The sequence below is a fragment of the Sinohyriopsis cumingii genome, unplaced genomic scaffold, assembly GCF_028554795.1.
Source record: "Sinohyriopsis cumingii isolate HCF-2022 unplaced genomic scaffold, ASM2855479v2 utg003075l, whole genome shotgun sequence".
NCBI classification, from domain to species: Eukaryota; Metazoa; Mollusca; class Bivalvia; order Unionida; family Unionidae; genus Sinohyriopsis; species Sinohyriopsis cumingii.
In genome coordinates this window covers 1-25,869 of record NW_028316388.1, presented here as the reverse complement: position 1 = coordinate 25,869, position 25,869 = coordinate 1, and the positions used below count along the sequence as shown (strand labels likewise).

General features: G+C 35.1%; 1 protein-coding gene across 1 annotated transcript in view; it reads right to left on the bottom strand.

Annotated features, from left to right (window-relative positions):
- The window catches only part of LOC149769890 (cilia- and flagella-associated protein 47-like), a gene marked incomplete at its 5' end in the record, with an annotated part of 123,966 nt that extends 98,158 nt beyond the window's left edge, over positions 1-25,808 (bottom strand). The window contains 10 exons of the mRNA XM_089949694.1: positions 4,267-4,364; positions 7,621-7,702; positions 8,274-8,342; positions 9,476-9,685; positions 10,426-10,548; positions 11,777-11,907; positions 16,507-16,617; positions 19,443-19,576; positions 21,937-22,049; positions 25,705-25,808. Of these exons, the coding sequence (XP_089805820.1) occupies positions 4,267-4,364; positions 7,621-7,702; positions 8,274-8,342; positions 9,476-9,685; positions 10,426-10,548; positions 11,777-11,907; positions 16,507-16,617; positions 19,443-19,576; positions 21,937-22,049; positions 25,705-25,808 (1,175 nt within the window). The remainder of the gene's footprint in view (positions 1-4,266; positions 4,365-7,620; positions 7,703-8,273; positions 8,343-9,475; positions 9,686-10,425; positions 10,549-11,776; positions 11,908-16,506; positions 16,618-19,442; positions 19,577-21,936; positions 22,050-25,704) is intronic.
- Between the last annotated feature and the right edge of the window lie 61 nt (positions 25,809-25,869).

Sequence of the window (25,869 nt, the reverse complement as noted above, 5' to 3'; positions counted from 1 at the left end):
TCAGAGGGAGAAGTAACTTGAACAGTATCACATAGTTGTTTACAAGTTAACAAGTTGCACTTTGTACACAAATCAGATAGTGCCTGAAACCTGTTTATAGAATTATAATTATTACACTGAAAAGTGTACACATATTCTAATGCATTTTGTTGCTGGATATGTGTTGCATAGGCCTGTACATCATAGCCTTCTACCTATTGGTATGTGCACAACTTTTGCTTAATTCCTAGTTCGTTACAAAGATGGCAACAAATCTGTTTTCCATGCAGACACCGCTGTGTTACATGACCGTGCTCTCCACAATGCAAGCAGTTGTCTGACTCATGCCTAACCCCTTTTATAAGTCTTATGTACTGGTCTATATTCCTAAGGAGCATGGCAGTACCTCTGCTGGACAAGTGGATTTGGTTTTGCTGGTATAATTGTTGGTTCACTCGATTGTCTTTGAAGAAGGTCCAGTATTGCGGAACAAAGAGTATTTGGAAATTTTCACACAACATACTTAGGGTGTCATTTAGTTGAATCATAAGTGCATCCCTTCTTGGCAGTAGACCTGAGATGATTATTTTACACTCTGCGTTTTTGGACCTGATGGCATACAACAAACTTTCATAATCATCCTCAATGCCCTTCAAAGATTGGCCATTACTGTAATTATTGCCACCAATGAGAAGAATTACAGTATGATATGGTGACATATCCATTTCCAATATTTTTTCTGTAATAGTGTTAATAGTTGCACCTCTAAGAGTTTTTACGTCAGTTTTATATAACCCTCTTGTTCTTACTCCTTTGATTATTGATGATCCTATGAGAAGAGATCTGTCTTTAACTATGTTGTTGATTTTGACAAGTGGGGGGGGGTTCAGATGCATTGCTTGAACTTCTTGTTTTCCATGACTAGACTGACTGAGAGTTTGGTGACTGCTGTATTTTTTATTTGTATTTAATTTAGCTTCTTGCTGTGGGTGATTGGAGGTTGTCTTTAGAACAGTTTCTTCAGTACCTGGATTTGATGTTGAGTGAGACACATGATGGTCAGTGTTTACAGCATGTGCTTTAGCTAATTTTTGGCTCTGCCCATCTAATACCTGTAGAAGAGACTCATCTTGTTTAATTGGTGTGGTTGCATCTGTTTGTGTGTATAATGATTTTTTTCTAATAGCTGGTTTTGGAATTGTCTGAGTGCCCTCACATGCTTTCTGGTCCTTTGACATGTTTGTGTATTGTGTTGTCTGGGTTTTCTGGCACACTTTTTTGGCAACTGGTTTATCCATTTGAACACTGTGTAGACTCTTTGATTTTAGTGCAGAGAGTTCCTGTTCTAACCTTTCTACTTGGGCCTGGAGAATACCTATCACTACTAAGCACTGTATGGAGGTACAAGGCTGGTTATGGGTTCCATGGAACTCAAAGGAATTTGTTGTACCTATCATAAACTGGGGTCCTGGAGTTTCCTGCACATTGATAGCAATCTGGCTTATTTCATGTAAAGCTGTGTTACTGTTGACTGGATTTGGAGATCTGTGAGCTTCAGGGATGGGTACTGAAGCCCTTGGCTGAGAGGTAATTGATTTCAATCTGGTGTTGTCTACCATTTGCTGACAAGTGTTGATAAAATAATTAACCCATTCTGTGTAGCCTGGCCCTTGTACATGAATTTTACCAGTTGTTATGTATGGAGTTACCGTGGCAGAATCTGTATCCATGGATTTATAGATCAGTCCATTGTGTGAGTGTCCCTGCTGGAAGTGTAGATTCTCATCCAAGAATTTCTTGATTGCTGAAATTTTGTTGGAGTCAGCTGTGATTGTTATACTCTGCATATTATGTTGGATTTTAAGAAAGCTTGGAACTGAAGAGGAGGAGTCAGAGGAGTCAGCCATGTTGGAATTTGGTGTTACACAATCTTGGTAGGCTGAATCTATTTCAAGTGAATATTTCTCTTCAGTATTGAGTGTGTCTATATTCTTTGTATCATTTAAGAGATCATTTTGGGTAAATCCTGAAAATGAATCTGATGAATCTGATTTGAAATATGAGTAGATCCACTGAGACAGTGAAGAAGTGGCCATATTTGTTTTACTGTTCTTTTGTCTGAATATGCAAACATGCAAATCTGTACTTATATCCACAGACTGAGTTTACTAAGTTACCCTGACACTTTTTGCACTGCCTAAATTAGTTGCTGGTAGCACTTAGAACTAGTATATTTTCTTCTGTACAGCTGTATTTCCGAATGTTTCAGGAGCTGGTTAAGAGTCTCATACCATGGTGGCCATTTTAAATTGTCTACCAAATATAGTTCATTGCTTATAAAAGACCTTCTACCAAATGTAGTTCATTGCTAATAAAAGACCTTCTACCAAATATAGTTCATTGCTTATAAAAGGCATTCTACCGAATATAGTTCATTGCTAATAAAAGACATTTTTCTACCAAATGTAGTTCATTGCTAATAAAAGTTATTAAAGTTATTAGCATTTTATGTTAAAACAATGAAACATTAGCCAGCTATTTTGATAAATCAATATGAATCAAACATTAGCCAGCCATTCTGATAACATCAGTATGAATCAAACATAGCCCCAGCTATTTTGAAAACAATGTGTGGTTTTAATTATAATAAAATCAACATGTCCTTCTTTATATGGTTCTAATTTTAATAAACTGAACATGCCCTACTTTGTGTGGTTTCAATTATAATAAAGTCAACATGCCCTACTTTGTGTGGTTTCAATTATAATAAAGTCAACATGCCCTACTTTGTTTGGTTTCAATTATAATAAAATCAACATGCCATGCTTTGTGGGTTTCAATTATAAAAAAATCATATGCTTTGCCTACAACATAATTTGTAATATAATGTGGTCACACTTAATATATTATATATATTTGGGACTCTTATAGGGACTTTTGTCAATAACTTTAAATTCATTGGATCTGCATGGAGGGACTTTTGTCAATAACTTTAAATTCATTGGAGGTGCATGGAGGGACTTTTGTCAATAACTTTAAATTCATTGGAGGTGCATGGAGGGACTTTTGTCAATAACTTTAAATTCATTGGAGGTGCATGGAGGGACTTTTGTCAATAACTTTAAATTCATTGGAGGTGCATGGAGGGACTTTTGTCAATAACTTTAAATTCATTGGAGGTGCATGGAGGGACTTTTGTCAATAACTTTAAATTCATTGGAGGTGCATGGAGGGACTTTTGTCAATAACTTTAAATTCATTGGAGGTGCATGGAGGGACTTTTGTCAATAACTTTAAATTCATTGGATCTGCATGGAGGGACTTCTAGCAATAAGTTTCAATTCACAGGATCTGCATGGAACATGGAGGGCTATCTGCAGAAACTTTAATTATGTTGCATCAAGCAAGTAAGAGTTACTTAACTTGGACAGTATGTTGTACAAATGGGTAAGGGAAAGAACTTGTGACTGAACTAAACTGTCCAGCTTGAACATACAGATGTGTAAGGGAGAGAACTTGTGATTAAACAAATCTATCCAGCCTGGACATGCAACTGTGTAAGGGAGAGATGTTTTTATTGTATTAATCAGTCTAGCCTGGACATAAAAATGTGTAAGGAAAAGAACTCGTAATTTTACTGATCTGCCTAAGCTGGATAGGCATTTGAGCCTGAAAAATGGACCTATTATGACTAAAGCATGAAATGTACTTCACCTTTTCCTAATTTTGACAACAATATGTAGTATTACTAAAGCAAAGTCCCTCAAATGCTCAACAATTGCAAGAATATTCTTAATTAAAACAGATTACATGAACTTATTCTACTATCCCCCACTTATCTTTTTTAAATGTTTCTTTCTTTTATAACCAAAGAATAAATTAAACATAGGAAAGCTTTCAATTTCGTTGGCAAGTTAATACTTGTTAAACTTATTTTAGTAATGGTCTAATATATGAAACTGAAAGCAAAGGCAAAACAGTGCAATCCGCATGAAGAAAGGAAATGACAGTGAAACCTGTTTATAAAGGACACTCATGGGACCATAAAAGTATGTCCTTTGTAGACTGGTGTCCTTTAAATAGAGGTGAATATTCAAGTGAAGCTAAGAAATGAATTTTTAAAAGTTGTCCATATTTATGAAGTTTTCATTAAATAGAAGTGTCTGTTACAGCAAGTTTCATTGTACATTTCCAGTTCATATATTAGTTTACCATTTAAGTATAACCTGAATGGCAAAAGAAATTGAAATATATCCATGCAAAATGTACTTAAGTATATTAACTTACCTCTGTTGGCATAAAGTTTATTTCACCTTCAATAGTTTCCTCAGGTTGTAATGTGACAGCATATTTTCCTGGATTCAATAGCTGGTAGCTCTGGTCCTCTGTAAATTTCAAAATTAGGAGTAACGACTAGAGCAGTCAATTTCTCTGTTTTTCTAAGTTATATATATATATATTTCCCTCTTCTACAACACTCGACCCAAATAACACCCTCCCCCATAGTGCAACAGCTACCATGCATCTAACTGGAGAGAAAGATAAGAATGAATTGAACAAGATGGTAGGTAAATATATATAGCTGATCTTCAAATATGATCATGATGAAGATTTCAGTGCATTTATTGTTAATTCATTTATTTTTATAGGTACTAATTATTCTTGATATGAAAAAGATGCCATTTTTAACAGTATATGGATATGACTCTGATTATGAAGGTCTCCCTAATGTCTCCACAGATGGACCACTGTCACTAATGTCTTCTGAGATGGACCATTGTCCCTAATGTCTTCCTAGATGGTCCATTGTCCCTAATGTCTTCACAGATGGACCATTGTCCCTAATGTCTTCATAGATGGAAGATTATCATGAGTCAGAATGTAGAGGCAATGTCTCAAGTAGTCCTAAGGTGTTATACAACATCATTCATACATGTTTGGTATTATACATCATTCATGCATGTAAGGTGTTATACAACATCATTTGTACATATAAGGTGTTATACAACACCAATTATGCAAGAAAGTGTCATACAACATCATTTCACCCTGATAAAGTTCTGAACCATAAAAATGTTATCATTCTCTTACTGTCAAAGTGAGGTCTTAACCATCGAAATGTCAGCATTTCCTTACTGAGTGAGGTCTTGACCATAAAAATGTCAGCATTCCTGTACTATCTGAGTGAGGTCTTAATCATAAAAATGTCAGCATTCCCTTACTATCTGAGTGAGGTCATAACCATAAAAATGTCAGCATTTCCTTACTAAGTGAGGTCTTGACCATAAAAATGTCAGCATTTCCTTACTACGTGAGGTCTTGACCATACAAATGTCAGCATTTCCTATCTGTCAGAGTGAGGTCATAACCATAAAAATGTCAGCATTCTATTAATATCTGAGTGAGGTCATAACCATAACAATTTCAGCATTTCCTTACTAAGTGAGGTCTTGGCCATAAAAATGTCAGCATTTCCTTACTGAGGTCTTGACCATACAAATGTCAGCATTTCCTATCTGTCAGAGTGAGGTCATAACCATAAAAATGTCAGAATTTTATTAATATCTGAGTGAGGTCATAACCATAAAAATTTCAGCATTTCCTTACTAAGTGAAGTCTTGACCATAAAAATGTCAGCATTTCCTATCTATCAGAGTGAGATCTTTACCATAAAAATGTCAGCATTCCCGTACTATCTGAGTTGACCGTTCCTTATTGTTTGCATCTCTACAAACAAGGTGTAATTGAAAAGTTCTAAATATTTTGTTATAACATTTTTCTTTCTTCAAACTTGTCAATAAATTTAATGCCAATCAGTAGACAAAAATATTTTTTATAAAATGATCTGCATCTACACATGCTGGCATGCTAAACACCAACGTATATATGCATACGATGTAAAATAGGTAAATGACAGAGATGCATCTGCACATGCTGGCATGCTAGACACCAACAGATATATGCATATGATGTAATATAGGTAAATGACTGCGATATAAGAATGTCAGAGAGGGAGAAAAATTCTGCTACTGTGCAAAAAGATTGTAGCAAAATCTGTGTGCTCTGAGGATACTCTCTGACTGATATCAATGCAGACTTGAATAAAAATTCATAGATGCAATTCTCTCTCTTATTCTACAATTCTGAGGTGGTTTCATTGCTTTAAAGATGGCCATGAATCCTTGGAACATTACCTATGTTCTGGAAGGAAATTGTCTTTGACTGGTGAACAGGAAACATCTTCTGTGAAGAGGTAATTTAAGAAGATGCTTTATACATGGTGGAAAATATTTCTATTATCACTGGCATTCATTCATATACTGAAGAATCTTTTGAAGCTTAGACAGGTTGTGCAAGAAAGGTCCCACATTTTTTGACAACTGATCAAAAACAGATTTGGACTGAAACTTGCCAAATACAAACAGTAACCAAATATATTTGAATGCCATTGTCACAGATGATAAAACTTGAATTTACTGTTGTGAACCTGGCTCAAAAGAAAATTCTAAAGTTTGGATTTGAAAAAAGCAGAGACCACAAAGTGCATGATGTAGTTAGACTGTTTTATACACATTATTTTTCTATGCAAAAGTTCTACTCAACCAGGTACCTGTCACTACTGTCACTAGTCATTTTTGCGTGTCCAAAAGTGTTGCCAAAAATTGTGGAACACTGTCAAACCTCAAGTATGTTCACCTGTACTGAAGGTATCCATTTACTCCACGACAAAACTTAGACTTCCTGAAGGACCACAACATGCAAACTTTACCATATTCTGATTTAATTCTAATCAATTTGCTGAGGGACAGATGACCTGAACACTCCCATGTGGCTGAAGTAAACCTTTCCAGGGTATGAAAAAGTTAATACAAAATGGTATTTAATAACTGGATAATCAGATTTAGAAAGTGAGTAGAAGTACACTGGGAAAAATTATATGGGGTGTACTGACATACAGTTCACTATTAAAGAACGTTGTTGTACAGTGGAATAAAATTCAGAACTTTATAAATACCCCTCTTCAGAAGCCCCCATAATCTTTAGTTTCAGTAATACTGAAAGACTCAAGTGTGAGTTTTTATTTTTTAAGCTTTTAGTCAGAGTTCCATTTCTGTTCTAACAATAGTTTCATCAATACTGGGACTTGTTCTCTAGTTTGTTTTACTCTTGCAATTACCTCGTACCACTACAAACAGTTGTACTGATACTGGGACTGGTTCTCTAGGTTGTTTTACTTTTGGGATTTCCTCATACCACTACAGACAGTTGTACTGACACTGGGACTGGTTCTCCAGTTTGTTTAACTTTTGGGATTACCTATTTCACTACAGACAGTTATACTGACACTAGGACTGGTTCTCCAGTCTGTTTTACTTTTGGGATTACCTCATTTCACTACAGACAGTTATACTGACACTAAGACTGGTTCTCCAGCCTGTTTTACTTTTAGGATTACCTCATTTCACTACTGACAGTTTCACCAATACTGTGACTGGTTCAGCAGTTTCTTTTACTTTTGAGATTACCTCCTGCTATTACATGAGCCAATAAGTACTTCCTTAATGTGTCAGTTTTATTCTGCAATCAGTGTAAAAAAATGAAGTTTAATTTACTGCAACTGACTGCTGTAGTCACACTAACCTTTTGTTTGGTATCCTTGTAAATTGAGGGTGAAATCTTTGTAGCGACTCAGGTCAAATTCTAACTTAGCTCTTGTTATGGTCTGCAATTAAAATATAAAAAATGATAGCAGTCATAAAAAAAGTAAAATGTAGTATGAAACAAACTGAATTTAAACAAAATGTCTACAAATTATGTATATTTAACAGGACATTTTTAATATAAGTTGACTTTAAATGACAGTGGCTGATTCTTTGATACCTTGTTAGGATATTATCTGATGATACGGGTATAAAAAGGCAAAATTATTTTTGTCAATGTATTCAGGACAAAATTATAATAAAATTGCATGAAAATACTCATTCACATCCTATCTCACCATCCTAAGTTCTATAGTAATTTGACAAGATAAAAGTATTCAATAATTTCATCTGTATTCTAGTTTGTCTTCATGATTTCAGGTTTTGTTGGAAAAGAAAACACAAATATATGCATATGTTCACAAAAGTCATTTTTTATATACAATATAAATATATATATTTGCTCACTTAAAAAGGCAAGTTTTACATACAATGTGCATTGGAGATAAAAGGAGTAAAGTTTTATGCTAAATAAAATTAAAGTAAAAAATGCACTAAAAGTTTTACTTAATGTTTACACCATATATTTCTTACTTTGTTGGCAACTTTGAATGGTATTGTTTCTCCTGACCCACAATAGACACCTCCAAAATCAAAGTTTGGCTGAAATGAAACATAAAACACTAAAGTTCAAACAATAATGTGCCAAAAATACTTGAATAACACATAAATAATCATGATATTTGTTAAAAAATGAGTTATAATTTTTTTAGTTTATCATTATTACTGGTAATTAAATACGATACAGGTACATAAATTATCAATATAATCAATATTTTAAAGAAGAAGACTATTTTCCCAATGGATTCAATATAAATGAACTATATCGGACCGACCATGAGACTGAAAACTATACTGCTAAAACAAATGTTAAGCCCCATATGTTTGCTCGACTATAATGTTAGCTAAAACAGCAAATATGTCAAATATAGTGACATCATTGCCCACAAATCCTCCTACTCTCTTGTTATCTCCTTATCTCTTGTGATATCCAAATTCTTAAGAAGAAGCGAATTAGCATCAGAAGTCTTAATGAAAGAAAAGAGAATTAACACTGGGAGTCTTAATGAAAGAAAAGAGAATAACCATTGGGATTCTAAATTAAAGAGAAGAGAATTAACAATGGGAGTCTTAAATTAAAGATAAGGGAATTAACACTGGGAGTCTTAACTAATCCAAGCAAACATTAACTTCATATGAACAGAATATATTTAAAATAATGTCAGCTTGTTATTATGAAAGCACCATATTAACCACAAAATAAAGCCAAGGGTCTGGACTAAAGAGGTCCCTCTCTTATCAATCCCCAGTCAAGAAAGACAGTCCTCTGTTTACCATCTCAATGAGTTGCACAAATGTACATCCATACAATGTTATACCTCTCTTCTGGGGCTTTTGCTTGTTGAGTCCACCTTTTTCTTGCAGACTAGACAGCTGCATTAAGGTAAGACCACTCCATGAAAGGGACCTGTTTCACTAACATCAGATATGCTTTTCAAGTTTCTGGTTATAATTCGTAAATGACTTATCTTCTTTGTTTCCTTCTGAAGAGAAACTTTAAAATAGTTTTTGTATGAATTTATCTTGTTTTGTCAAATATGGGTCAGATTTTTGCAATATTTTCCTCCAAGAAAATAATATTTTGCTGATGGGGCATTAACATCCACACCCTGCAAACATGGGAATGAAAAGATTCATTTTTATTTAAATGGAAAAAGCTTATCCTTGTTACTTACAACTTCAATGTCAACACTAGGTGGCTCCACTGTCCCTCCCATCCTAAGCTCCAGTGGTTTACCTCCCTTGACAGCAACTCCAACACGTGTGTCAAACTTCATGACTGCCTCTGGGGTCAGCCTCACAATTAGGTTGGCATAGCCCCCTACAGGGACAACTCCATGTAATGGGGACACAGTCAGGCCAGGAAAGGGGTTAGGGTCCAATACCTAGTGAAGTAGATAATGTACTTGAGTTCCAATAATGTACTTGAGTTCTCAAGTAATGAATATTTTTCATACAGAAAAAGTTCTTTTTTGTACAAAAAGGAATTTTGTATGAAATTAACATTACAATTTATTTTAATGCAAAGAAAATCTGAGTTATTAATCACATTTTAAAAGATATAAAAAAATTCAGCACTGTTTGCAGTGACTTTAAATACCTGGCCACCTGGGTCACTTATGTATTCGTAGCATAGCTATTGAAAGTAACAAAACCTTTCACATACTGTTGGCAAATCACCTAAATTTTCACAACTTGTTCAAGCTGAAGAGAAATAAAACAATTTATGACAAAAACTCATTGTAAGTGGCAATAAAAATTCAGATTTCTTTAAAATTAAAAGCTGGAGTATGTGAAATAATAATCACTTTACACATCTGTTTCATATATCACATTGTGTTCTTGGAATGATAGTTCAGTTGTATTATTGATTTTAAACATTTTCTCTACCTATATCCCTGCTTGCTATTATCCACAGAATCATACAACTTTGAAACTTGAATTTTGTGACAACCAGTTACAATGAACTTCACTTTATGAAAATAATTAAATTTAATTGGTAGAGTGTAAGCTCAACTTAAGTCAAGCTCCATGTTTTATCGTCATGTCTGGACATTCTACCATCTTTATCAAATCTAGAGAACATTGTGCTTGCATGTATATTGCACATAGAAAGAGTCTATACCTGGAAGTAAGCATGGTTTTGTCCAGTGTTTGCCAGCAGGACATTTCTGGTGGTAGTGATATTGACTGGAACCTGCCCAAACATTATCCTTCTTTCCACAAACTGCACAGATGTCGGTCCAAGCTGATAAATATAGACATGAATGAAAGAATGATTGAATGAATGAATAAAGGAATACCAGTAAATGGCTGGAAGGAAGGAGGCAGATAAAAGTTTATTTGACAGGTCACCAAATAAGTCTTTGAAGATAAAACAAGAAAAGTTCTTGTTGCTAATGTCTTCTTTGTTAATTCGAGCCTAGTCTTCACATCCTCATGTGATGACAGACCATGACACAAATCATGTGCTCTGAGGGAATGATGTTCGTAAATAAAGACATGAATGAAAGAATGAATGAATGAATGAATAAAGGAATACCAGCAAACATAAGTAAGGATGGAGTGAGGATGAAAGAAAGATATATTAAATACATTCATCATTCCTTTTCCAGGTGATCATGACATCCAATTTAGAAAAAAAGACTGCAAAGTTAGATAAAAGTTTTATTTCATCAGGTCACCAAAAAATACTTTGAAGATAAAACAATAAAAGTTCTTGTTGTTAATATCTTCTTTCTTAATCTGAGCCAAGTCTTCACATGATTTGTTCTAAAAATATCATTTGCTGAAAGACTGTGACACAAAACGTGCTGTGGGGAACTCAAGTAATGTTTATAGTACAGGCCCTGGGGGAAATTGTTTAATTATAGAACTTTTGATAAGTGCAGGAGTTAAGCTTTCACACCTCTTTTGTCTTGTATTTAACAATTTGGAAGACATAATGACCAAACATGATTTATAGTAGGCAATATCTTTATTTACTGTCTGACAAAAGAATAAATGAACTCCTATTACTGATGTCTTGAGGAGGGGGAGGAGGAGGGAGAGTGGGTAAAGGGAGTGAGGGAGGAGCTGATGGATATACTGGCAGCAAAAATTGAAAGTAGAATAGCATTTGATGTGTGTGGAGTGGAGGAGATATATGGCTGTGCAGAGCAAAGTGAAAATTAATTTAAACATCAATAGACAGAACACTTGTGTTAATCACAAAGCATGTATGAGAATACAAGGATAGCACTGTGAAGAAAAGTTCAATTAATAATAAGTGCTTCACTGCGAGAGAGAGAGAGAGAAAGAGAGAGAAAAGTGATAGATACCTGACAAAGATTATAAGAAACAGAGAAAAACAAAAAATAAACTTATGATTAAACAGGGAACAGTAGGAGAATGGGTAGAAAGAGGAAAAATTTAAATAAAATATTACACAAAGACATCTACAAATGCAATCTGATTCTATCATTAATTCCATTTACCTCAGCTTTACAAAGAAGCTGAAGAGTAGCACCTCCATGGACCATCAGTGAGAAAGAACCATCCTCTGGGGCCAGGTAAGAGGGGTGCCACACCACTTCACAGTCAAGGTCCTTGAAAGCATCAACAACTCCTGAAATAGAGAAAATGTCACTTGTGAGATGTGTAATCATCTCTAATGTTTATGATAATGTAAAACCAGATCATTGATTATATAGGATGCCTCTCCAACCACCATTATTAATATTAATTATCATGCAGAAAATAAATTCAGACTTAAGTAATCCTGACAATGAAATCTTGGCCCCATTTAAATTTTACCCCTTTTGTAACTACTTTCTTTAGCAATTCTTTACTTTTATTTTTATAATGAAATTTAAATCAGCACCATACAGCCAGTACTGTGCTGACATGCTATTACATCATTTTTATCCTCCATTTCTCCATAACCTGGTTGGTTGTAGGGGTGCCAATGATGACTTTGTGACAACCTCTCTCCATTTTGCCCTCTTCTCCACTGCTCTTCGGGATTTGGGACTTTCCATCTAGTCTTGTGTCTGCCTCATTTTCTCTCTCCTCTTACTGTGCCCTGTAGGATTGTCTTGACAGGCCAGATGCACATAAGATGTGACCATACCATCTTAGTTTTCACTTCTTTACAGTGGTAAGCTGATCTTCATGGTCCAATTGCACCTTGGATTCTAACGCACACCTCCTCACTAGAGATGTGGTTTAAGTAGGAGATGTTCAGGATTCTTCGATAACATCTCATCTCAAAAGCAGGGATTCTTCTCTCTAGTTCTGATGTCAGGGTCCATATCTTACATGCGTACAGGAATATGGGCATGACAAGACAGTGCATAGGCTTGATCTGCATAATGCTGCTAAACTTCAGCCCAGTCAGTGCAGTTGTTGTCTGTGCAATCCTGGAAAAAACCTCAGGTCTTGAACATTTAACAAAGGTTACTGCACCTATATCCTTGAAGCTTGTCACTGTGCCCAGCTTCTGTCCATTCACTCTTATTTCCTTTTGGATGCAATTCAGGTTGTTTGTCATTAGCCTGGTCTTTGCATCACTGATCCCTTGCCTTAGTGATGCTTGGTTGAGACGGTTCACTAAGGTTTCCAGTTCTTATTCATCTCTGGCTAAGCCACTGATATCAGCAAAGTGCAGGTTGGTGCATGGTCTACCTCCAACACTGACACTGCCTTCGTGGTCTTCCAAGGCATCTGACATGATCCTTTCAAGGTAGATGTTGAAAAGAGTGGGTGATAGGAGGCACCCCTGTCTGACTCTGACTGTGGCTTTGAACCAATCTCCTATGTTTCCATCAACAAGAACTGCACTAGTTGCCTTGTCATAAGGATTTTCTATAATGCTGATTAGTTTTGCATTTATGTCATATATTTGCATGGTGGCCCACAAAGCTGCGTGCCATACCTTGTTGAAAGCCTTAATCTGCATTTACAAATCATACAATGTAGGTCACAATGACATTCCTTGCTTATAAGCATGTAATACTAAGAGGAATGAATCCAATTATCAAGTTTTGTGATTCAAAAATAAACAGCACACAATTAATGAACTTTAAACAAAATTTCAAAATACCCAATGAAGCATGAAATACATATCTCAGTGTTGACAGACCTCATTTTGCTTAAGTGTGTAGCCTTCATCAAGATTAATCCCCACATCAATTCCAGGAAGAATGGTATGCATACAGTGTGCCAAAGATTCATATGGTTTTGTGCTAAATGCAAAACTAAACAAAGCAGCAAAAGGTGAAATTTAGGTCACACTGAGCTAGGTGTGGTACCAACAAAGTTCCATGTTATCATCGATTTAATGATTATAGCATGAATAGTGCCTAAAAATTATCATCAAATACAAAATTTGACCCAAATCAGTAAAGCATAAAATATGGGCCATAATGACCTACATATGCCATGAATAAATGCACATCCTGATGAACCCCTCACAAAAATTGAATGATTCTACTTAGAATGGTGTATATATAGCATGCACATAATCTATGTGGCTATCAGACAAATGCAAACACTGAACTTAAGCCAGTGAAAAATATCAAAATAAAGGTCTCAATAAACTAGAACAGTTTAAAACATACAGTCTGTACTTAATCATGACAGAGACTTTTGAGGATCCCCAATGAAAATCATAAATATGCTTTATATAGTGGACATCAGTTTAACATAGACATTGGACTGTGTTTTCTGATCAACAAAGTTGTGCATAATGGATAATATGACATCATATATGCATAGATTTGCATCACTTGCAGGTGCAAATGATGTTTGCACAATTGTGGAGCTATTGTTGTTTTGACACTTAATTACTGTGGACAATGATGATTTTTCACTAGGTCCCACTGCATCATATGTTTACTTGGCACTTCATTATTGACATAGTCTGGCTCCAATCAGATTAAAAGGAGTACAGTTACAATGATGGGGCAATTTATGTTGATATCAGGTTGAAAGGAGTAAAGTTACAATGATAGGGCAATTTATGCTGATATCAGGTTGAAAGGAGTACAGTTACAATAATGGGCAATATGCTGATATCAGGTTGAAAGGAGTAAAGTTACAATGATAGGGCAATTTATGCTGATGTCAGGTTGAAAGGAGTACAGTTACAATGATAGGGCAATTTATGCTGATATCAGGTTGAAAGGAGTACAGTTACAATGATAGGGCAATTTATGCTGATATCAGGATGAAAGGAGTACAGTTACAATAATGGGCAATATGCTGATATCAGGTTGAAAGGAGTAAAGTTACAATGATGGGCATTATGCCAATATCATGTTGAAAGGAGTACAGTTACAATGATGGGGCAATTTATGGTGCTATCAGGCTGAAAGGAGTAAAGTTACAATGATGGGCATTATGCTGATATCATGTTGAAAGGAGTACAGTTACAATGATGGGGCAATTTATGGTGCTATCAGGTTGAAAGGAGTAAAGTTACAATGATGGGCATTATGCTGATATCATGTTGAAAGGAGTACAGTTACAATAATGGGCATTATGCTGATATCAGGTTGAAAGGAGTACAGATACAATGATGGGGCAATTTATGCTGATATCAGGTTGAAAGGAGTACAGTTACAATAATGGGCATTATGCTGATATCAGATTAAAAGAAGTTCAGTTACAATGGCAGGAATTTATGCTAATAAACAAAAAATGACAATCTGAATAGTTTGGTCATCAAATTAAACAGTTCATAAGTGAGTAAGAGTAACTAAATTTTAAGAATGTTGATAAAAATAAGAGTAGAGAATATAAATGATGACAATTTTTACTTTTATCTTACTCAAAATCAGTGTTGATGACACCACCAAGTGTGGAATGAAATAATGTGATGACCTTTGAGCTTTAGTTGAAGCTGTGTCCTTTTTTATTTTAATTTTCATTCTAAAATTATTTGCCAATGAGCAGAATTAAAATCCTGGTTAATGCATGTGCATTAATGTTTTCAATACACTTCTTGCTTTTTTGTGAACTGATTGTGCATTTCATTGTTAAGTTCCACAGGTGGTGGATCCTGACATTTTCAGTGCTTGCTTTTCATTTCTTATTAAATGTGACAGTATAGAAGAGTTTTTCCAGAAGAAATCCTAGTATCCAAAAGAACTTCTACTATATCCCTTTATATACAAGTCTCGGAGTCATAACTGTATGAGCTGTAAACATATCAAGAATATAAGCCCTGTATATTAAGGACACTTGCCTATACAGGATAATTTTGCCATGCCCCTTGATTGTCTTTTACATACAGGTTTCACTGTAATAACCATCATCATCAAAATTTGTCTATAAGAAGATGCTTCAACCTTTTTGTTTTTCCCAATATAAGAGGATGTAAAAATTGATAAATTTAAGCTGTGACATCAATATTCCTGTATATCATTCTTGGTAGTTTTAAATGTGTGACATAAAATTCCTGTATATCATCCTTGGTAGTTTTAAAGGTGTGACATCAACATTCCTGTATATCATCCTTGGTAGTTTTAATGGGGGTGACATCAACATTCCTGTATATCATCCTTGGTAGTTTTAAAGGTGTGACATCAACATTCCTGTATATCATCCTTGGTAGTTTTCAGGGTGTGACATCAACATTCCTGTATATCATCCTTGGTAGTTTTAATGGTGTGACATCAACATTCCTGTATATCATCCTTGGTAGTTTTCAGGGTGTGACATCAACATTCCTGTATATCATCCTTGGTAGTTTTAAATGTGACATAAAATTCCTGTATATCATTCTTGGTAGTTTTAAAGGTGTGACATCAACATTCCTGTATATCATCCTTGGTAGTTTTAAAGGTGTGACATCAACATTCCTGTATATCATCCTTGGTAGTTTTCAGGGTGTGACATCAACATTCCTGTATATCATCCTTGGTTTTTAATGGTGTGACATCAACATTCCTGTATATCATCCTTGGTAGTTTTAAAGGGGTGACATCAACATTCCTGTATATCATCCTTGGTAGTTTTAATGGTGTGACATCAACATTCCTGTATATAATTCTTGGCAGTTTTAAAGGTAACTTAATATTTACAATGTATTCTAATTTAAATTTTATGAAGATATGAGGTTTTATGTTCCAGTTTTAGACACTAACACTAGATATAGAAAAAGCAGTAATTTTATAAAAAGAAAATGTGACAAAGGCTTAAAAATATAATGATAATTATTTACCTGTGGCAGGGCGGATTGAGAAGGCAGTGCCTCTCTCACCTAAGTTGGGAGCCCATGTAAACTCTGCTGGGAAGTTCATTTTGTTGTACAAAGTAATAATCCCTCTGAATCCTGAAAGAAAGAGAAATTGATAAAAAGACGTCAAATCATTCACCAATAATCATTCCAGCAAAGCTATACAGGATATAGTGAACTATTTTCACAAAAATGTAAAACTGAAAAATTTCTGTAAAAAAAAAATGGTTTATAAATTTTATTGAGTATTATTTTAGTCACAGCAGACATATAGAAGTTTTTATTTAAGTGGGTCAAAAAGTAGTGTGTTATACACCTGGAAAAACTGCTAGATAAATTTTTTTACTATACAACACTTTGATTTGGACAGGTCAGAGTGACTTATTTATCAATCAATAAGGGAAATATCAGGAAGACTAAATCATCCAATCTGTTTATGCCATAAATTTTCACATCAGTTAGCCCCTTAAAATATAGTTCAAAGGTGTTAAATTAAACTGAGGTGTAACCCAAGATCAGAAACAAGAATACTCTCAACTATTCTATTGTCACATTGACTGGCAGTTAATGTCAGATTGATTGGTTGTCAGTGTCGCACTGACTGGCTGTCATTGTTATCCTGACTGGCTGTCATTGTGCTGACTGGCTATCATTGCTGTGCTGACTGGTTGTCATTGTTGTACTAACTGACTGTCACACTGACTGGCTGTCATTGTTGTGCTGATTGGCTGTCATTGTTGTGATGACTGGCTGTCAATGTTGTGCTGATTGCTGTTATTGTCATGTTGACTGGTTGTCATTGTCATGCTGACTGGCTGTCATTGTCATGCTGACTGACTGTCATTGTTGTGCTGATTGGCTGTCATTGTCATGCTGACTGGTTGTCATTGTTGTGCTTACTGGCTGTTGTTGTGCTGACTGGCTGTCAGTGTTGTGCTGACTGGTTGTCATTGTCATGCTGACTGGCTGTCATTGTTGTGCTGACTGTCATTATTGTGATGACTGGCTGTCATTGTCATGCTGAATGGTTGTCATTGTTGTGCTGACTGGCTGTCAGTGTTGTGTTGACTGGCTGTCATTGTCATACTGACTGGCTTTTATTGTTGTGCTGATGGGCTGTCATTGTCAAGCTGACTGGCTGTCATTGTTGTGCTGATTGGCTGCCATTGTTGTGCTGACTGGCTGCCACTGTCATGCTGACTGGCTGTCATTGTCATGCTGACTGGCTGTCATTGTTGTGCTGACTGGCTATCATTGTCATGCTGACTGATTGTCATTGTTGTGCTGACTGGCTGTCATTGTCATGCTGACTGGATGCCATTGTGCTGATGGGCTGTGATTGTTGTGATGAATGGATGTCATTGTCATGCTGACTGGATGTCATTGCTGTGCTGACTGGTTGTCATTGTCATGATGACTGGCTGTCATTGTCATGATGACTGGCTGTGATTGTTGTGATGACTGGCTGTGATTGTTGTGCTGACTGACTGTCAATGTTGTGCTGACTGGCTGTCATTATCATGCTGACTGGCTGCCATTGTCATTTCTTACGGTCTCTTTTAGAATTGATTCATAGTATTAGTAATAGTGATTAATAAATTACAACTGATTATCGTGGATTCATATAATTGCATAATTATTCATCCAGTGAGTGGGTGCTCCCAACACAAAAACATATTTCAATTATTTCTGTTGTGCTGACTGGCTGTCATTGTTATGCTGACTGTCTATTGTTTATTCAGAATTTAAAATAAAGATGGATTGCATTAAGTCCTTCATATTGGCTTTGGCAGTGGATTTCTTATGGTCTCTTTTAGAATTGATTCATAGTATTAGTAATAGTGATTAATAAATTACAACTGATTATCGTGGATTCATATCATTGCATAATTATTCATCCAGTGAGTGGGTGCTCCCAACACAAAAACATATTTCAATTATTTCTAAAGTTATTTTATCAACTTATGCTGAGAATAGACAATACTGAAGCATTTTCATGCTACATGAGAGGAATGTTTCACTGTAAATGCTTCTCAAATTTAATGAAATAAAGAAGAAAAAATGTGGCCACATTGCTTGTAGAAGATAACAAATTTTGATGAGATTTATTGTTGTGATTTCAGTGATAAAAGATTTCTGAGATCACTAAAATGTCTCCATCATTACAAAAGAAATCTTAAATGTTAGTTTTATGATCTTGATATTGTTTCCTCAACCACAAAACTTAAAAAAATCACACAACTGTCTATGCACAAAAGTTAGCTCATGCTGTCATTTTCAAACTAGTTTTTCTCATTATAACATTGCTTCTGACTGAGGTTGGAGTTATGAAACGTTTTTCCATATCTTACTGTTTTTATATTATAAAAAATCTCAAACTTCAACAATACTAAGAGACGCAGAGCAAGATTTTTCAGTGTTAAGTCAGAATTCAGTTTTTGTGCTCAGGCATTTTCTTGATTGGGGAGCCTAATCTTGTACTACAGTTTTCATTTAAAATTATGGTTGCTTTAGGCACTCTTAGTACTCTAGAATTTAAAATGCTACTATCATCAGCAAAAATGGACTTACCTGACTTTCTTAACTCATTAGAATGTTAGTATCAATCAAGTCAAAGATTTTTGCACAATTTATACACATTCTTGAACAGCATTATTGAGCATGAGTTAAACTTTCTGGAAAATAATAAGTGGCTATGTATAAACTAACTGAATTGGTGTATGTTACGTAAGGTATTTAAGTCCCCTATGCCTGGGATCTGATAAAAACCTGACAAAAAGTCCAGAGAGATCATACAATGATTTATACATGGATCAAAATAAGATTAGTCAGCAATCCACTGGGATTGGTTGTTAAAGAAAGGTCAGTTTAAGTACAAACTGGAGCAAACAAAGTTAAGAAATGCAATCTTGAAACTTTACCAGCTTCCACTGGAAGGCCATGGGTGGGAGTCAAAACTAACTCTTCTGTGGAGAGTTCCAAGGCAACAGGTACAACCTCAGCAGTGACAGTCACGTGGTGTTTGTAGAAACCATTGACAGTATAGGATACAGATCTGAAAAGCAGTAAGATTTTTTAAAAAGAAGCAAGAACTTTGCTCATATGGTTGGGGTGCCTCAGCCAAGAACACTTTGTACAATTGGGATATAAGTCTGGACAAATTCAACAGATAATAAATAAGATGCATATTTATAGGACATGACAACAATGTTGACTAAGTTTCTAATTAGTATTAACAATGCTGTGAGAATAATTGTGCAAACAACATTGTGCAGTAGTGGTTATGAATATCAGAATATCACCCATTTACCCTACAGACAATTCTCTGAATCCCAAACTAAAACTACAACATGAGTAAACCCTTTGGACATTTGCCTGGTGAAACCAAAAATGAGAGAGAACCAAGAAAATCTTTCACACTTTCCAATACAATGATAATGAGTCTATGCAGAGATATGCCCAGCAACCTAATGTAATGCCCAGCAACCTAATGTAATGCCCAGAAATGCCCAGCAACCTAATGTAATGCCTAGAAATGCTCAGCACCCTAATGTAATGCCCAGAAATGCCCAGCAACCTAATGTAATGCTGACAGTTACCTTTACAGTGCTGTTACTGAATAACATGGATCTTGCCAGGAAGTACGACTGAAATGTTAGTGTATTGGAGTCAATAAAATCACCACTCTAACGAAGAGAATGTCAACAAACGCTGGTAAAAGTTATTTAACCAAAATGATACAAGTTATTTAACCTCAGCATTCTTCCAAATCAAATAATGCAGAATATCCAGTCACAAAAACATTCAATATGGGAATCAGTAGAGTCATGAATAGAAACCACCACCAGTACAACATCTTTTGATCAATTTCTGCATCCTAATCATCCATGGAGATATATATTCAACAAGTGGATTGATATTTCTTCTGCCATATCCAATAATGCATCTTTGGTGATGGAATCAACACTCTTTCCAGTGGAAATGTTATAACCAGTCCCATGCAGATCAATGTATATGGTTACGAAACTATGTAATATTGCTATCTTTTCATGTGCAAGAATTAAAAGGTGCATCATCTGAGTCAGAATTAAATAAATTTCCAAAATCATTTATTTTTCTTTCTATCCATACTCTTTACCTTTTCAAAATAAAAACTATTTGAAAAACAGAATCTAAAATGGGTAATGATCTAATACTGAATTTCTGTAGCTCATATACTAAATTCAATATTAAATTTTTACCATTTCAGATTCCCTGTATATTTATCTAAATATATTATCACATAATGTAATCTGACAATTTCAATTATTGGCATATGGCTTTAATGTGCAAAGAAAGATGAAAAGAAAATAGGTTTTTTCATTTTAAAAATACATATAAAGTGATTTCCAGAAAACAGTCATACTTTATGTTACCTTATTTTTCAACTGTCATTGTGATGTTACCTTGTCATTTTTGGTGCAAGCTCAAATCGCCCCCAAAAAGTTCAATTATTTAGTCTGCTTGCCCTGGGGGCATGCTGATTTTTATCAAATTTGTCAAGCCCAGTTTTAGGTCTTGTGGAAATACCCAAGTGTACTAAAAATAAAGTATAGACATCATCTAATATAGAAATGATTCCTGTGCAAAAGCAAAATGCTGAATGCAGGACTTACAGAGTTGCAAAGAATATATATGCACTATGTTGTGCCTGGATGTTCCAGTCCCAGGAGGGGCCCTGAGTGGCCGAGTGGTCTAAAGTGATCTCCATTACGGATCAATGCCATCTCACCGCTGCCTGCAGTGGTTCGAGTCTCAGATTCAGCCAATATGGGTATGTGAGAAAGCTTGCCAGTAGCTTCTCATGGGCTGCGGTGGTTCGAGTCTCGGATTCAGCCAATATGGGTATGTGAGAAAGCTTGCCAGTAGCTTCTCGTGGGTCAGTGGTTCTTTCTTTCTGGGGTTTTCCTGGGTTCTTCCTCCACCATTAATACTGGCTGCCATGTATAGCCTATCGTGTGCTGAAATATGGCATTAAACCCCACAACAACAACAACAACCAGTCCCAGGAAATCACACCTATCAAAAATGAGAACTTGGGACAATAAAAAGTGCTCAGATCTCTTATTTGTGCTTCATTCACTGATCCTGGTACTTCACCTGGCTGTACACCTGGTACTTCACCTGGGACCCAAGTAAAGTGCTGGGAACTTTGCAGGTAAGAGTAAGCATGTCTTATTTATACTTAAACATCTTTAACATTCGTACATATGTAACACACACATAACAGTTACTGTGCTCAATTAATATCATTATAATACTGTAGCATGTTGAATTAGAAATTACAAGAAAAACAACAAATACTGAAATTTTTTATCCATATTTAGTTCATGTGGTCATTTAATAGGCTATTCTCGACCAAGCATGAGGTCTTACCTTTGAAATATTTGTTTCTGGTTGGACTCAAAGATGATGGGTATTTGAGCTTTTGACTTTGGCGGAACAACTTGTGACAGTGGACTACTCTGGCGAAGCTCTCTGCAGTCAATCTGAAATAAAACATGAATTTTATAAATAATTCAGGCATCTCTGGGAAACTGTAAAACAGCTGCCAGTTTACTGTATTGATTCTAATTTTGGAACCCTCTTCAATCTATCAAATTTTGGAGTACCCAATACCAAATAAGGAATGAAACAAATCACATTCAGAGTCATATTTGAGTACTATTAAGTATACGATAGAATCAAATAAATGTATATGCACTGTTATTTCATGTTTTGTAAATTTAAAAATGAAATATTATCATTCTCACTGACCAAGTTTCATTTGCCTGTGACCAGCATGTAACCAAGTACATTCTTCTTGTAGGATCTAAAATTATGAAAAACTGTGCAGTGGCTTACAAACTTGAAATAAAATTTCTTTTAAACATAATATTACTCATTGAATGTTATTCTGCTGAACATCCTTATCCAAATTTTGATAATACATATCAAGTACATGTAACTTGTTTGGTCAGTATTTTTAGTAAATCAACATGCTGCATTGTGTAATGTGCAGTACAACCAATTTGTGTCAACTTTGGCTTTTTTAAAGATGATGCCACATTTTGATCTGACAATCAACTAGGCTTTAAGAAAAAAAATCCTACTAAACAGTCTTCATAAGCAGAGATATGGAAACAGATGACTTGATAAATTTGTCTGGACTTTTTTAAAACAAAATTGATCATCTAAAATGAATACAGTAAGTAATATTTTCCTGTTAATGCTAACAGGACTTTGGCTCAGTGATTCATGGAGTATGTTCCATATGGCTAAAATTCATTAATTTACGGTTTTGCATTTAAGTTAACCTTCTAACTTAGAAATGATCATCAAATACTTTTGAGAATGTCAACCAGACCATATCTGGAATATTTCCAAAATATCACAAAGCTTAAAACGTACAAGAAGTCCCAATGTAAATATCCACCTCAGTGTGACCCCGCTATAACACGGTAGTTGGGAGCCATAAAACCCGACCATGTTATAGACCGAACCATGTTATAAGCAACCAGGTAAGTTAGCTGAAGAAAATAATGAAGTACCCAAAAAAATATACATGAATACTGTTTATATATATATGTCTAATGAACAGCATGAATAGAGTATCAATGCCATGTACTCACCCACGAATCTCATTATATACATTGAATCCACAATACAAGTGATTCCATTGAAAATATGCACACACACAGATTTTAAAATATTCAATAATTTTGTCACAGGTCATATTGGTCTGAATTCATTGGAAAACATAGCACAATCATGTAACGAATGATGAAGCACATTTACTTTTTAGTACATCCCAAGTTGGTAAAAGTTAGATTGTGTTTTAAGCCGCCGTTGGTAGCGTTTGTAAGCATAAACTTTTTCCCTGCAAAAAGGAAACATTCACAACACAGTTAATGTGTTCCAGTCAGGTTGGAAAATGCAAAAATCCATCAGACTATATTACTTTTATTTAAGTTTGGTACTGACTTCCTTTGAAGAAAAGTTCATTGATTTTATTGAAGATTGTAGTTGGCTATCTTTGATGAAGGGTGCATGCATTATTGAAGTCACCACTAAAGGCCAGCTTTGGAGAACCAAACAAATGCCAATTTCTTATTGTGGCAGCAACATCAAATAATTGTACTGCATGACTTGGACTGATTTTTCTTTTCCATTTGCTGAGTACGTTTTCATAACAGTCAGTGCTTCAAAGGTAATCTGTTTCCTCTGAAATTTTAGCAAACTATTTTATCCGTGTACATTTTTAAAAAGGAATTGGGTGTCATTGGTCTATTCTAGTTACAGTTCCTCCCTGCCTATTTAATATACCAATAAGTAAAATTTGTATATATTTTAAAAATTTATTTATTAATTATTTTTTTACATTTGTGGTAGCAGCGTAATGCTGCCTTCCATGCATGTATCAGAAATCTAACATAGGGTCAATGGACGATAGAGATGCAGGTGTTCTGGTTTGATGACAGGGATTATTGCAGAAAATGTGAGTGTTCTGAAGGATTTAATTCTGAGTGAAAAGAAGAGGAATTTTACTTACTATCCACATATAAATGTCAGTCTATGTAAATATATTAATTACTATCGAGCGGCCAAAAATCTGATGAAAGATAGATTGTGAGATAATGCCTCATCCAGTTGATCTCCGTTGCCAGAAATGTCAACAACAAAAAAAGCAGATATCTCACAACATAGAGTAATCATGCTAGATGTCAAGATAAGTGGATTATGATATAACAATGCACGGTTTAGATGGTTTGTCAATATAGACAAAGAATTTGTTTATGTAACAATAGATACATTTCAGTACTTTTTGTATCCAGGTTGCGGCTTTTTTTCATGGGGCTTCTGAATTTCTCCATTCCAAACCAATGGTTGTAAATACAAATTTCTACAGCCAACAATGTCGTCAATAAAAAAAAATCACCAGATGGTATATTTTGCCACCAATAAGGTTAAAAAAATCCAAGTCTGCAACATTGGCAAATCCCTACACGATCCCTGAATAAACTTTTTACACGATATTTTTCGTACTTTTAATAATAAAAAACTCCTTTTTGTGTACAAGAAAAATACATGTAAAATTTCACAAGTCATGCCACAATCATCTTGTATTATTCATATGCAATCTCTTCCCCAAAATGATAATCATTTTTTTTAATGTTTTTTTCATATTTTTAAGAAAGTTTTTTTGTTTGTGTATGAGAAAAATACATGTATATGAAATTTTGGGAGCCACAGCATAACCGTGTTATATTGAAATTTGTGTTATAACAGAGCATGCTATAGTGGGGTCACACTGTACCTGCTTGGTTTTATTTTTCATGCCTTTACTGGCCTCAACCTGTTTTTGAAAATGACTTTTCGAACCTGCAGGTGTGTGAGACAACAACTGTTGAAATGAATAGCAAAATCCTGTAACATTTTCCTGCTTTACTCTAAAACCTATTAGTTTCAGATCAGCAGGCAGTTGTCATTGTTGTTGTTGTTGTAGGGTTTTTTGTCAGCACACAATAGGCTATACATGGCGGCCAGTATTAATGGTGGAGGAAGAACCTGGGAAAACCCTGGAAAGAACCACCGACCCACGAGAAGCTACTGGCAAGCTTTCTCACATATCCACATTAGCCGAATCCGAGACTCGAACCCACGCAGACAGAGGTGAGATGGCAATGATCCAAAACGGAAAGCGCTTTAGACCACTTGGCCACTCATACATTTAAAATACTGGTCACAGCAACAAGTATATGAAACCAGTCAACCAAAGGCAAACTCGAGTCAATGCTGTGTAAAGATTTCCATGACAGATATGCCACATATACTTGTATGTAAGCTGAGTCCAACTACAAACTGTACAGACCCAGATCTGTCATTTCATGTTAAATTAGCAGATCATGGTCTACATTGTTTGCAGCTGGCTTGACATACAAGTTAGTATGTAAGGTATTCTGAATTTAGGCTTATTATACATTTCATGTATATTTGTTTTCATCATGGAAATGCCAAAGTAAACAGGAAATAACGGTATAGTAAACAAATGAAAAAACTAGATGGAAGTTACTGGATGGCAGAAAATTTTAAAATTATGAAGTACATTCATTGAGTATTCAGGTAGTTATAAGATTCTAGATAAGAATACAAGGAGTCACTTACCTCAGCCACAACATGGATATATTGATTGAGATTGTTGATAATGTTGATATGCTTAGTGGTAATGGACCTTAGGCAGACATTTCCAAAGTCAATAGTTGGAGGGCCTGAAAATATACAAAATATAATGCAATTAGCTTTGTAAGTTTATCTACTTTAAATCTGCAG